The 13,022-nt window shown below is 49.8% G+C and overlaps 1 protein-coding gene across 6 annotated transcripts in view; it reads left to right on the top strand.

The window, feature by feature from the left end:
* PHF2 (PHD finger protein 2) overlaps window positions 1–13,022 on the top strand; it is a 97,766-nt gene that overhangs the window by 7,480 nt on the left and 77,264 nt on the right. For all 6 annotated transcript variants that reach the window (XM_037383672.1, XM_037383674.1, XM_037383671.1 and 3 more), the window contains exon 3: window positions 2,844–3,036. In XM_037383672.1, coding sequence (XP_037239569.1) covers window positions 2,939–3,036 — 98 coding nt within the window. In that variant the 5' untranslated portion in view covers window positions 2,844–2,938. The remainder of the gene's footprint in view (window positions 1–2,843; window positions 3,037–13,022) is intronic.

The following is a 13,022-nucleotide window of genomic DNA, read 5'->3' as shown; positions in this document are numbered from 1 at the left end:
CTCACCAATTAGTTTCTTTATTTGCTAATCCCTGGCAAAATGATTAGTAAGATGTCTGAGCTGCCCGAACAGAGCCAGTGAATCTTCCCCGATTTTTTTCCCTGCAATATCAGCAATGTCAGCTCTGGCATCCTCCAGCATAACTTAAGATAATCCAACTGGCTTTGCAGAGGAAAGGAGTAAAAATACTGACATGGTGAGCACAGCTCTGCTGCTGGATATAACCATCACCTGAGGAGCAGCGCGGGACAGCTGAGGAGCCTGAAACTGCTCCAGCCCCATCTGCAGAGGAGTGTCTGGCTACACCCTTGTACATCCCAGCTGCCCTTTGTTGTGGCCACCAAAATCCCCGTGGTATTAAGAGAGTTTAGCTCACCAGCGGCTGCAGTGGAGACACGCTGACACTAGAGTTTCGGGTGGTGCTTTGGAAATAGGGCTGTTTTCAGGGAGATGCTCGCGGAACTTGAGGAAAGGTGATGAGGGTATAACTTTTCACAGATCATATGGGTTTGGTGTGAGCAAAGCCCATAAAACGAGTGGGAGAACACGGTGTGGGTGAGCTGCTATGCTTGCCAGTGCTTCTGTGCTCCTCAAAATCAAACTACTGGCTTTATGAAGGGTTGCACGTGTTTCGGGTGTGCAGAGGCATGAAGCCCAGCTTTCCCATGAGTGTCCTGTACCAAAGGGCATCAAAATCGCTGAAAGTTCTGTTTAAACCCTGAGCTGAGAGGTGCTGGTAGATGCACTTGGTGTTGCGGAACAGCGAACGGGTTCTGTAAAGGTGCGTGCAGCTCTCGTGATGGTTCTCAAGCCTTTCCTCCTCATCCTGCCTTACTCCCTAGACTCGCTCTTCTACTTTCTGGTTGAAGCTCTGAGCAACTAAAATCCTGATACATCAATTTAAAGTTAAAAGAGTCCTGATTTTTTGAGGGCAGATACTTACGCCGCTCAGTGTGACAAAGAAAATAGGCCCCTTTGTGCGTCTGGAGACATCCAAAACATGTCATTCAAAACTGAGTCACGATTTTAAACGCAGGCCTGTAATCTTCCCCCCGCATTACCACACCTTGAGCTATGTCAGAAATTTCATCTCACTCCCATGAACAGCCATGGTGGACCCAGAGCTGCCATTGCTGACACTACTCCAAACACAGCTCGGCAAGAACACCAGCTGAAAGTCGTTTCTGTGGCATGTAAATTCAGTGGGCAAGGCAAATAATTTTGATAGCCCCTCCTCAGTTGCCCAGACCGGCTTCTGCCTATACTGATGGTGGCCTTCTCTCTGTAGAAAAGCTTAGAATTGAAGTTATTTGGCCCCTTGAATTTCCCTTGTCCTCCACAGGTGATTTCGAAGGATTTTTGCAGACTGATGGAAAAAAAGGTAGAGAAATGTCCATTTTCTCTAAGATAAATAGAAGATCCACCCCCCCTCCCCCCTGATGCGATGGATTCAAGATACTGAATCCATTGTAACCGGAATTAAAATCACGTCTCAGTTGGGACTCCCTTTGTGAGTAGGAAGCTCTCAGGCGGCTCAGGGAAGCATGCCAGTGGCTATCAGACACTCGTGGGACACAGTTCCCTGCCCCCAAAGCCCCTCAGTATGGCAGCGCGGTCATTTTAACCACCTTTGGTGTCTCGGTGCCAAGGGGGAGCGAGGTTCTGCATCCTCAATCTCGGTGCGAACCCAAGGGTTCCGCTTTTGCCGCCGCCGTCTAGGAGGAAGCTGGTGTCTGTGGGGATGTGCAGTGTTGGGGTACGGGCTGTGCCGTGCCCAAGGGGCCCTTCATGGGACATACCCAGGGCCCCAAATCCCATTTGGTCCTTCATAGGCACGAGGTGTTTATTTTCACCTCTTTGGGTGTAGCAGCCCTGCTTGCAACGGTGAAAGGGCTGCCACAGGCAGAGGTGGATAACTTTAAAAAAAAGTAATATAATTCTACCAACTAAAAAGAGTGGGGTTTTTTTCTTTCTTAGCATAAATGGACAGCCGTGCACTCTAGGAGGCCCTTACCCACCACCACCACCCAGACCCCAGCCCACCAGAGCATTATTTCTGCTGGTAGGGAGGGCAGCATGATACTTGCAGCTACTTTGGAGTGTGCCTGCTCCGTGATGGCTTGTCATTAAAAAGGGGGGTTGTGCTCCACTCCTGCGGACCCCCCTTCCTCCCCGAGCATCACCCCTCGCTGTTTGCGCGGAGGGGTCAGTGCCAGCAGCGCTACCGCGGGGTCCCCCCCGCCGCCAGACCCCCCGGGGAGGGGGGGGGGGGGCAGAGCTTTGCCCGGGCCGCTTGCTTTAAAAAACTCCCTCCTGGCAGCCGGGGGTAAAAAAAAACCACCCCCCCACCCCCCAAAAGCCCCCCGCGGGCGCGCTCAGCCTCCCGCCGGCCGCCCCGGCCCCGGCCCCGGCCCCAGCCCCGGCAGAGGAAATATTGCAATGTTGCAAGCTGACGTAAGGACATTACAAGGAAAGGGCTACATTTCGGAGTGTTTATGAAAAGCCTCGGTACTGTACTGTCACCAGGGGGCACGCAATAGAATGCATTTCGCCAAACATTTTGAATAATAATCATTTAACAACAACAACAACAAAAAAAGCCCCAGTCCGGTCGGCGCTCGCAGAACCGAAGGAACCATGCAGCCAAACTTTGGGAAGCCCTTTATTATTTTTCTGACATTGCTCGCCCGCCCTTGAGGAGCCGTAATTGCATTATCTGATTTTTTTTCTTCTTCTTCTTTTTTTTTTTTTTTTCTCCTTCCCCCCCCTCCCCGCTTCTTTTCTCCCTTCTCCCCCCCCCCCCCCCCCCCCCCGACACTGCAAATTCGCTGCCGTTTGGGCAGGAGCAGCAGCCGAAGCGACCCCGCGGCAGGAGCCGCCGCCAGCCCCGCTCGCTCCGCTCCTCCGGGCGTCCAGCCTTGTTTTGAAGGGAGCTAACATGGCGACGGTGCCCGTCTATTGCATCTGTAGGCTGCCCTACGACGTAACCCGCTTCATGATCGAGTGCGATGCCTGCAAGGACTGGTTTCACGGCAGGTAACACAAAGAGATCGGGCCTTTCCCCCCCTTTCGCTGCGGTCCCGCCACCTTTTCTCCGCCGGGCAGCGCGGGGAGCGGCGCTGCCGGAGCCGCCGCCGTGTGCAGTTTTCCAACAGGCCTTTTTGGAGAGGAGGAGGAGGAGGAGCCACTCTGCCCCCGTCTCTCGCTTGCTCTCTCCCCGTTGTATTTTTTTTGGTGTGTGTTTTGTAAATTTTGCTGGATTCCCCGCACAAAGCTCCCCCTCCCCGTCGCCGTCCCCCCCCCACGTCCCCCCGTCCCCGGGGCTCCGGTGTCACCGGGCTGGGGGGCCATTGTGCTTTCCTCGGGGAGGGGACGGATCCCGCCGGCCGGCCGGGCGATGGCAGCGCGGCGGCGGGCTCTCCCGGCCGGGATGCGGCGCGTCCCACACGGCGGCGGCGCCCGGGGTGGCGGACGGGGGGACCCGGCCGCGGGGCCGGGGCCGGCAGGGGGAGCGGGGGCCCGCGGCGGCCGGGGCTCCGCCGCCCTGTCATCGGGCTCCGGCGCCTGGCGCGGCGGGCCGGGCCGGCCTCCTGGCCGGGTGTGTGTTGTGTGGGGCTCCGGGCACCCCCCTGGCCAGTCCGCCGCGGCTCCCCGGGGCGGCGGGAGCGGGGAGGCGCGGGGCGGGAGGCAGCCGGGGTGTTTCCCGGCTGACAGTGCTACCATCGCCGCGCCAGCCCTGCGGCTTAACCCTTGGCGGGGCGGGCCGGCGGCTGAGGGGAGCGCGGCGGGGCCCAGCTCCGTGCCCGCCCTGGCGGAGGGGCGGCGGGCGAAGGGAAGCCCCTCCGCGCCGGGAGCCGCGGGCGCCGGGCGGGGCGGGCGAGCGCCGGCCCTGAGGCGGGGAGGGCCGGGCGGGGAAGACCCCGGTCGCCCAGAGCCCGCCCCTGAGCCCGGGCAGGGCCCCCCGCCCCGCGGGGAGGCGGCCGGCGGGGACCTCCGCCGCCCTGCCGCGCCTGACGGTGGGCGCCCGCCGCCTCCCCGGCGGCCCGGGTAGGGGCGGGGGGCTGCCCCGGCCGCCGCCGCCGCCCCCCCCTTCCCTCCTCGGGCCGGCCCTGTGGCCGCCGCCGAAGCTCCCGAGGCCGGGGCCTGCCGTATCGGCGGCGGCCGCCGGGCGGGGGGGGCGGCGGCGGGGGCGGGGGAGCCGGGCTGGGCGGGCCGGGCGGCGGGCTGCCCTGCTCGGCCCCGCTCTTCCCCAGCGCCGGGCCGCAGACAATGGGAAGGCGGCCGCGCGGGAGTTGAGGCGGCCGGGCGCAACTTCGGCACCGCGTGTCGTTATTATTTTCTTCCGTGAGAAATGGGGAAGTTGGTGGCCGGGGACCCGGGACGGTCACCTCCACCTCACCCCGTTCGGCCGCGCCCGGCGGGCGGGCCCGGGGTCCCGGCGGGGAAGGGGCGGCTGCCTTCGGGCCGCGGCTGCGGGGCTGCCGGGCCGGGGGGCTGCCGGGGCCAGACCCTGCCAGGCAGCCCCGGGCGGCCCCGCCGGGTCCCCGTGCCGGCGGGCGGCCGTGCAGGCTGTGCGGGAGGGGGCCGATGGAGCGCTGCCTCCTTTGCAGCGATTCTCCTCGCGTCATAAAAGTGTAAAAAGTGAAATTAAAATGTGGTAAATCACCTTGATGAGCGCTTGGGATGGCAGGGAGCCAGCGAGGTTAAACCCTCGCTGTTTGAGTTAACCAGCTCCGGGAATTGCCCCCCCACCCCCCCCCCACCCCTCGATCCCAGCCGGAGGCAGGGAGGGCCCGGGGGTTAGGCCCGGCTTCCCCACGCTGCCCGTGTGCCCAGCACAGCAAACTTCGCCGTGCCGCTGGGGATGGTGCTCTGCCCGTTCTTGGAAGAGCTGTGTGGAAACATGAAGTGAAATACCAAAACCAGTAACTTCCAGCATGGGTGCTGGCAGGGGGTGCCCTGCACCAGGGGCTCCGGGCATGAGGCGTGAGGGCTGTGCCCAGGTCGGCCCTGGGGCTTGGGCACGGGGGAGGCCGAGGTAGACGATGGAGAGAAGCCTCAGGTGCTGTGTGCTTGGAACTGGGAACACTTAAGGACGTGGAAAAATTAAGATTTTCATGCCAAGTGGTGACAGAGAGGGTTCGTGAAAAGATAAAAGGGCAAAAGGGATTCAGTGGCCCGTGCGCAGTGGTGAATCTTGATAAAACTGATGAAAAGAGGTTCGTTGTAACTGATCAAGGAAATTATCATTTCGTCGGCAGCTCAGGGGCGATAACTTGTGCACGCACAAAGAAAGGTATTTAGTTTTGTGGTATAATGGGACAGAACGGAATTGTAGCTCTGTTGCAGGGGGGGTTGTACCCTTTTTGCTTAGCTCACAGTAGCAGCCAGAGGTTGATGTTGAAGTATAGAAACCCCAGACTGCTTCTCACCGTGTCAAAACCTAAGGTATAGATCACCTGAGTGATCTAGCAGGAAACAGCTTATATATGTCTCCATTTGCTTTTCTTGGGATTACATGAATAAATAAACATTCAACAAAGAAAAATAAAAATCAGGATTTAGTTGTATAAAATTATCCTCTCTCCTAGACACCTGCAGCACTAGTAGCGTTAATGTTTATATAGAAACTGTACTGTAACCAGAAATAAGCAAATGTGCAAAGCTGCATACCATTAAGGAGGCTTGCCCAGGTTTTTAATTGTTTGATCATACTTACATCACTTTTTAACGTGATGTACACTGTGCATTTCAGAAAAGAAAAAAAGTGTCATTTCCATTTTGTTTTTCTAGAAGCAGGTCAGGTATTTTCATGCTTCCTTTCTGATGGTAGTTCCCCAATATTTAAGGAAATGTTTTTCACGGTTTTATTCATGTAGCAGTCGTAGTCTCCCTCACATCTGAGGTTGGGTAACATCTCTGCAGCGACTTCAGCAGTTCTGATTGTAAATTTATATTACAAAAATGTCAAGCGTACGTTAAACTTATTTAGTGCAGTTTAGAAGGTGGGAATGGGGAGATGCTGGACGAGCCACACGTTGGATGAGTGCTCTCCAGACCACCACTGAGCAGTCGGCAGTTTGCTGACATGCTGCTGGCTACAGTTTGGAAACGGGTGCTCTACGTCGCTTCCCTGTACAAGTGCCACAGGGTCTGAGATCTGGGGTTCTCAGGGGCTTTTAGATATCACTGATGGCTTTTATTATCCTTTTCAGGGAGGATTTCTCTTGTGAAGCAGTGTTAGATCTTCCCATAGAAATCATTACTTAGTCCCGAGAAACGTCCAGGTGGTCCCTCACTGCAGGATCTGAGCTGCTGTGTGGTGGGGAAGGCGGCACCTCGGAGCACTGGCTGCTCTTGCCTGGGCGCCTGTCATCCTTGCGATCTCAGGCTGGCACGCAGTGGAGTTGCTGCATTAGACCGTATGGCTGAATTGACACATATGCCTGATAGGTTTCATAGACAAGGATTAGGCATCTGCGTTGATTTTATAGGTCGGTAGCCTTTGGTAGTCTTTCCCGTGTGGTGTTGCTGGTCTGTAGGAAGAAGGAGTAAAGGATTTGTTGTCGTTAGCCCAGTTCCTTTCTTTCTGAGCCCCTCTGCTGCAACTCCATATGTTACCCATCATCGGAGACCCTTAGACACCATTTATGAAGTGTGTTGAGCCACCAGTATGTTCGCAAAATGCTGTTTGTGACTTCTTGTTAGATTGAGTTTCAGTCATTTTTGTGCTTTCTGTTTGCCTGAGCAGCTTTCAGACAAGCAGCTTCAAGCTGTGTCTGGAGAGGGTGGAGGTGATCTTATAGGCAAAAAGAAAGTAACGCTGAAGCAGACAGTGGGGTTGCTTGACTCCTCGTTTTGTGAAGACCCTGCATTCTTTGATGTGGCTGTTTGGTGTAACAAAAGCCCATACACCTCAACCGCTTCTAGTCCATTGCTGTAAAAAGCCAACCTCAGTGCTGGATGCTCTCCTGGCTCCTCCACTGTTCTGTTGTGGTGCGTGTGTCATGGCCTTCCCCTTGGGTCCCTTCTTGATGAGGAGCTTCTGGCGTTGTTCCACATGTTACCCAGCAACAGGACTTCAGGCAGCAGCAATAGCTGGGGCTGTAGGCACCCCTCTAACATAAAGCCTGTTGGTATGGGAGATGGCTCTTTGGACTTAGAGAAGGCCAGGAGAGGAGGAGGACAGAGTTGCATCGTGTGCTGATGGGTGAAGGAGCCGAGAATCAGCAGGTGCCTAGGCAGTAGGTTGCTCTGCTCCCTCCTCTGCGGGCCTGGCCAGATAACTGGCTTTGGGCAGGCAGTGCTGCAGCCTGGAGGAGATATTTTCTGTGCTGTGTACCATGCATCGTGCAGGCTTGCATTTGATGATGTGGGACAGGATGGTTCACTGGCTTGGTGGAGCGGTTTGGCCAAGGCACGTTGCTTGAAGGGCACCACCTTCTCCTCTGCTTCTAGGTGCTGGTGGTGCTGGTTGTGATCTGGGAAGCTGCGTGGGGTTTGGAGCTGCCTGCTTCAGGGACACCCCCTGCTCCTAAGTGCCTTTGCTGCAGCTGAAAGCAGCGAGGGTAGGTTCGCTGACAGGTTGTGAATGTAAGCTGCTGAGGGCTGGAAGAAGTCGTATTTAACAACAGGTCTCTTAAGTATCTCATCTACTATGGGAGTGTTACAGAACCTAATATTCAAGGCAAGGCAAGTCCATTTCTGCAAGTTTGTTCAACTAGAAATCTGTACTGGGTTATTTACTACAGCTGTAGGTGATGGAAGGTAAATAGTTTTTTTTTCTCTGCAGTGGATATTTTTTTACCAGGTAGGTATGGGATCACACAATCACTTGCTAAATAAAGTAACGGGTGTTATTTGTATTTGTTTTTCTACCCCATGTGTATTTAAACTTTGAAACTTACTGTCCCAGGCATAGCTGAAGTATGTATCTCCGTAAAAGTACAAGAAGTTGGCTTATCTAAAAGTAGTTCATGTAGTTACCATAGTAGCATAAAATTATGATGGGTGTTAATCAAGGTGCCTTGATGCACAAGATGAACTCCGGCTGGGTTAAGAGAAGCACTTCTCTTACATCACAAAATGAAATTCCCTGTGGATGGGGAGATTTTATTCCCCTACTGGACCATTCAGCATCGACCCTTTTAAAAATAGGTCTAGTTTTACATGGCGCTGTCTGGTTTCTTTCTTTTACATAGGCTTATTGCTAGCTGTGGCCAAATTTGGTAATTTGGGTGAAATTTTAAGATGAGGATAATCTTAAAAATACAGTGCTGTTTGCCTTAGTATTTATCACAGTGGAGAGAGTTACTGAAGTTAATTGTACCATGCAAAGCATGATTTCCTTTAGTGTGTGAGTTCAGATAGGAACAAGGTGTGTAATTTTTTCTAATAACTATGTATTAAAGATTATTTCAAGTTTTGCTGTAATCAACATTACAGCCTCAGTTGTACTGGGAGGTTGACCAGAGCAGCTATCGTGAATAAGCCATGCTGATACCTATACCAGAATGCTTTCCCTTATGCCCTGTGCTGGGAAGCGAGGGGGGAACCCAAGTTATTTAGAAATTATTTCATAGAGCCCACAAAGCAGGCAAATTATTCTGGATAAAGTGTCCACATGGACACTTTAGTGGGTGTTGTTTACCCTAGAAGGAAAACAACCCAAAACACCTTTTTTTTTTTTTTTCTTTTTTTTTGGGGCGGGGGGGAGGGAAGAGTTGTCAACATGGAATGTGAAGAAGATTTGGACTTAAGACAAGACTTAAAATCCTTCTTGTCTTCAGGTTGGAATTGCTGTCATTTTAATCTTCCTTTCAGTAACACATCATTATTTATTCTGCAGGTTGAAAGCTGTTCAGAGAACCTAGAAGCTTTTTTTATTTCAAATCCATTTTATATCTTCCTTAAAGTTCTTTTTAAATATCCAGGGCTGCATAGAGGTAGAAGCACATGGCGCACTGGTCCCGGTACCGATGCTGGTTTTGTTGCCTTCTAGTATTGTGTGGCCCCACAGTGATGTTTAACATCTATTTCCAGAGCACTGGGAGGCTGGCCAGATGGTAAAGCGAGTCGGTTTTGCATCTTGCTGGTCAGTGTTGTGTTCTTGGTCCTTTGGCATAGCGAAATAAACTTCTTGTCTTACCATTTCACATCCATTTGTGCTCTGAGAAAGAGCCTGAGATTCGGAGTGGAAAATATGTCAGAGTTTCAGTCTGCCATTAAAACTCTCAGTTGACCTCAGAGTCTCTTGGGCCATTGCAGTATCAATCACAGCTGCAAGAATACTTTTGCAAAGTGTTTGTTAAAAGTATAGTCTCAATTTGTGTAGCAGATTTCCAAATACACAGTGTTATCTGCAGTTCTGTCTTGCAGAGAAGATATGATAGAGGGTTGAAAACCTGTATTTGGTGTAAATTAAAAGGACTGAATTGTTACTGAAAAAAATGTTTGCGTGGGAATTGAGGTTCACCTTCACCTTTCCGTGGTGGTATTGTAAGCTGACATCCCCAGGAAAAGCACTTGTCACAGCGCTATTGCTAAACCACGGGATAGGCTCCCTGTTTAGATATGCACACAAAAAGTGCATTAGCTGCCCCATTTCTATAGACTTCTGTCCCCTTCTGGACGACTGCCTAAGTAGTAGCTGGGTTTTCATGGGTGTCTGTGCAACACCTCAGTCTACAAAGCTGCCTTTGAAGCAGAGCAAGCATTTCTCTTTTGATCAGTTCTTTGCTGTAGGACTGAGCATCACTATTAGACACCTGTAGGTTTGCGGTGGCTGGGTGCCTTGTGTTTAAACTTGCTTGTTAGAAGATGCTGAGGTTTCAGTTTGAAAAAATGTTTAACTGAGAGATGGAGTCTAGTTGTGAAAAAACTGATTACTCCAGTTCATGTAAATAGCAATTTAGGTATCCTGAGCATTTAGCTGGCCTGAACATCGAGGTTTTGATGTGTCAGCTCAGAAATCATGGAATTATTCTCTGAATTAAAGTATGCTTTAGAAGATCCAAGTCTGAGTGATAGCGAGTGTAGGCAGTAACATAGGAAGGGCTGGTCTACAAGTGCGTTGTCTGGTACACTGGCACCTGAGAGTAAGTATAGATCACAGAAGGTCATTATATTTAAAGATTATTTTAATTTCAGAGGGTTTAAAACATATTTTACCTCTGCAAGAATAAAATGTAATGAATATTAAGCACAATTCATGTTTAATTAAAAAAGAAAAAATTGGAAAAGAGTATGAATTAATGAGTGCTCCTCAGCAGCCCGAACCTTTAGCTTGACTGCGTTTTGTGAGCAGTACTGCAGGCACCTGTTCAGTAGTAGTGGGACTGCACCCTTACCAGATGCTGGCTTTTAATCAGAAAAGTTAAAGCAATGTCGGAACAAAAAGATCAATTCTGCGTGCAAAGTGGAACTGGTTACCCAGTGCTTTTTCCTTCGAATAGCTCTATGATGAAGGAAATGGATGAAAATGTCTTGAAAAAAATGATCGAAGCAGCGTAACTATGTATGGGGAGAAACTGGTGAAGAGAAAGTGTTCCAGAATCACTCTAAGGCTTTCTAAACCCCATCATCTTTAATATTACCTTAATATATTTTCTTCTTTCTGAATGATATATGTTTTATAATAGGAGTGTAGTATATCTACACTGAAAACTAAGGGTATTTTTCTAGCCTGGCTAGCTGTCTCCTATACAGCAACCTGTAATAATGCAGGCGTGAGCTTCGGCCGAGGCATGGTTTGTGCAGTTGCACAAGGACTTTCAGTAAATACTTGGTGCCTGGAGCTGTGCAACTGCCACGAGTTTAAAGTCAGCTTTGGTCTGCCATCATGAATTTGGGTTACACTTCTGGATTGCGCTGTGGGCATGTGCAGAGGCTGCGCCAAGTTGTGCACTGTATGTGAGCGGTCTGCTGAGGCCACCAGCCTTTTGTCCGGCCCGAACAGGCATCTTTCACTGTCAAAAGTAAATGATCTTTTTGCCCACAGCTTTATTAGCAAAATTCTATTGCACTTCCAAAATACATTTGAACGCTGGATCACAGCAAATACAAAATCCCACTACCAGAGTTATACTCTTATTACAGTGTTATTCTGATGAACAGAACTCCATCAGCTAAATGGCTAGTTGTAGTGACTTATTTTCTTGTTTATCAGAAATTTGTATGTCTAAAATATTTTATGGTTGCTCAGAAATTTTTATTAAATCGTGGTCTGTGACATTAGAAGTATGATATAAAGGTGCTCTGTAGCAGCACTAGAGGCATTTTTGAGATACGGGTGAGCTAGCTCCTTGAAATCAACTGGATTTTTCATAGTAACCATTTTATGTGTCTCATCTGTGGCTGGGAACACCATAATGTGGGTGTATATTAGAAAATCTTACACTCGCTGAGTGATATGAATAGTAATTCCTTTCTAGATTTTTATTTGAAAAGAATAAGCCTGTGCACAATCTATTTTAGGGCATTATGCATAATCTATTTTAGGATGTTACCTAGCTGTTTGTTACATCTAAATACCCCCCACATAGAATATATTGGCAATAACAGGCAAATTTCACCAAGTCTCTCACATTGACTCGTTCCTGGTGGGTTTGTCCCCCACTCCATGTGATGATTCAGTAGCTCAACCCCTTCTGAATAACACTGTCTGAGGGCCAGTGGTTCTGTGACCGTGGTCCCTGGTAACATGGTGTGATCAGACTGCAACGTCTCCTGCTCCAATGTTTGGTGCTCTCCAGGGCTGCATCCCAGCCTGGCGTGTATTCAGGGCACCGAAGGATGGTTTTCTCCTGGTCTCAGAGAGAGCAAACCCTTCCTTCTTGAGTCCTGGGTAGAGCTGCTGGAAGAGGCTGACAGCATGTGAAGGATAGCTTGCCAGTGGTCCACAGAGGAGTTCCTCTCTTCGCTTTCTCCCAGGCACATCCCAAAAAAATGGTGGGTGCTACTTCTCCAGATGGAACCCTGGCTTAGTAGTGTCCTTACAGACCTGAGCAGATGTGAGGATACTGAGTTTCACTGCAGTGTTTATGTGCTTAAAGTTGCACAGTTAACTGGTGTAGGTCTTTTAACAGGATAGTCAGCAATTTTTAGTATTTTATCCATTAGTTTGACACAAGCAGAAAGTTAAACAATAGTATATTTTGACGGGAAAAAATAAATCAGAATTGTAAAACCGAAAGTATTTTTAAATTTCCCATTTGCAGTTGTTAATCTGATTATCTGAAACTATGTGAGAGCAGCTGAAGTTACAGTTGCCTTGTTTTTATTTAATTGCTTATGGATTTCATTGCGTTTTCCTCTTTTAGCAAAAAATACGGTACGTTTACTCTCAGGGAGAGCATTTTTCCTTGAAGTTTTCATCTGGCAGATTGAGAGGATATAACAAGTGAAAAAAGAAGTGAGATATTTCTGCTAGGAGTCATTAGTTGTGATTTTTTGTTAAACCTCCTTTTTTGCTGTTAACATCTCAATGGAAGGTGATGGAAATGTGAAAATTGGCAGGAACAGTGTTCCGATGTCGTACGTGTCACTCATTGGTCTGGAAAAGCTGGATTTGATATGGCCAAAATATAATGATTTGAAAAAACCCTAGTTAATGCATACTCATTATTTTTAAAAATAGTCCTCCTCTGCTCCTTTGGCACAATGACATCATGTCTACACTATGTGGGGACAGCAGAGTGATCTGGGTTGACCAGATGATATCTTTGGTTTTCGTGGGATTTGCACATGGAGTATAAATTATTATAGTATGCGTTTGCGATTGTTCGTGTGTATAAAAATACACTCGTTAAATGTGAGCCATGTGGTTGTGAATTACCCTTTCAGCTCGGATCTGTATTGTTACTGCTACGGTGCAGAACAGTATCTCATTGTACATGCCTAGCGCTGGGCATTGCACAGCCCTCTGCCTTCTGATTCCAGATACAACAAAGAATGCAAATGGTTTTCATTATGTTTTTAGATGAACGCAGAATAACGTGGGAGCACATGAAACAGCCAAGGAT

This window comes from Falco rusticolus, chromosome 4 (genome assembly GCF_015220075.1).
Source record: "Falco rusticolus isolate bFalRus1 chromosome 4, bFalRus1.pri, whole genome shotgun sequence".
NCBI classification, from domain to species: domain Eukaryota; kingdom Metazoa; phylum Chordata; class Aves; order Falconiformes; family Falconidae; genus Falco; species Falco rusticolus.
The sequence above is the reverse complement of the archived record's forward strand: the minus strand, read 5'-3'. Positions and strand labels throughout refer to the sequence as shown.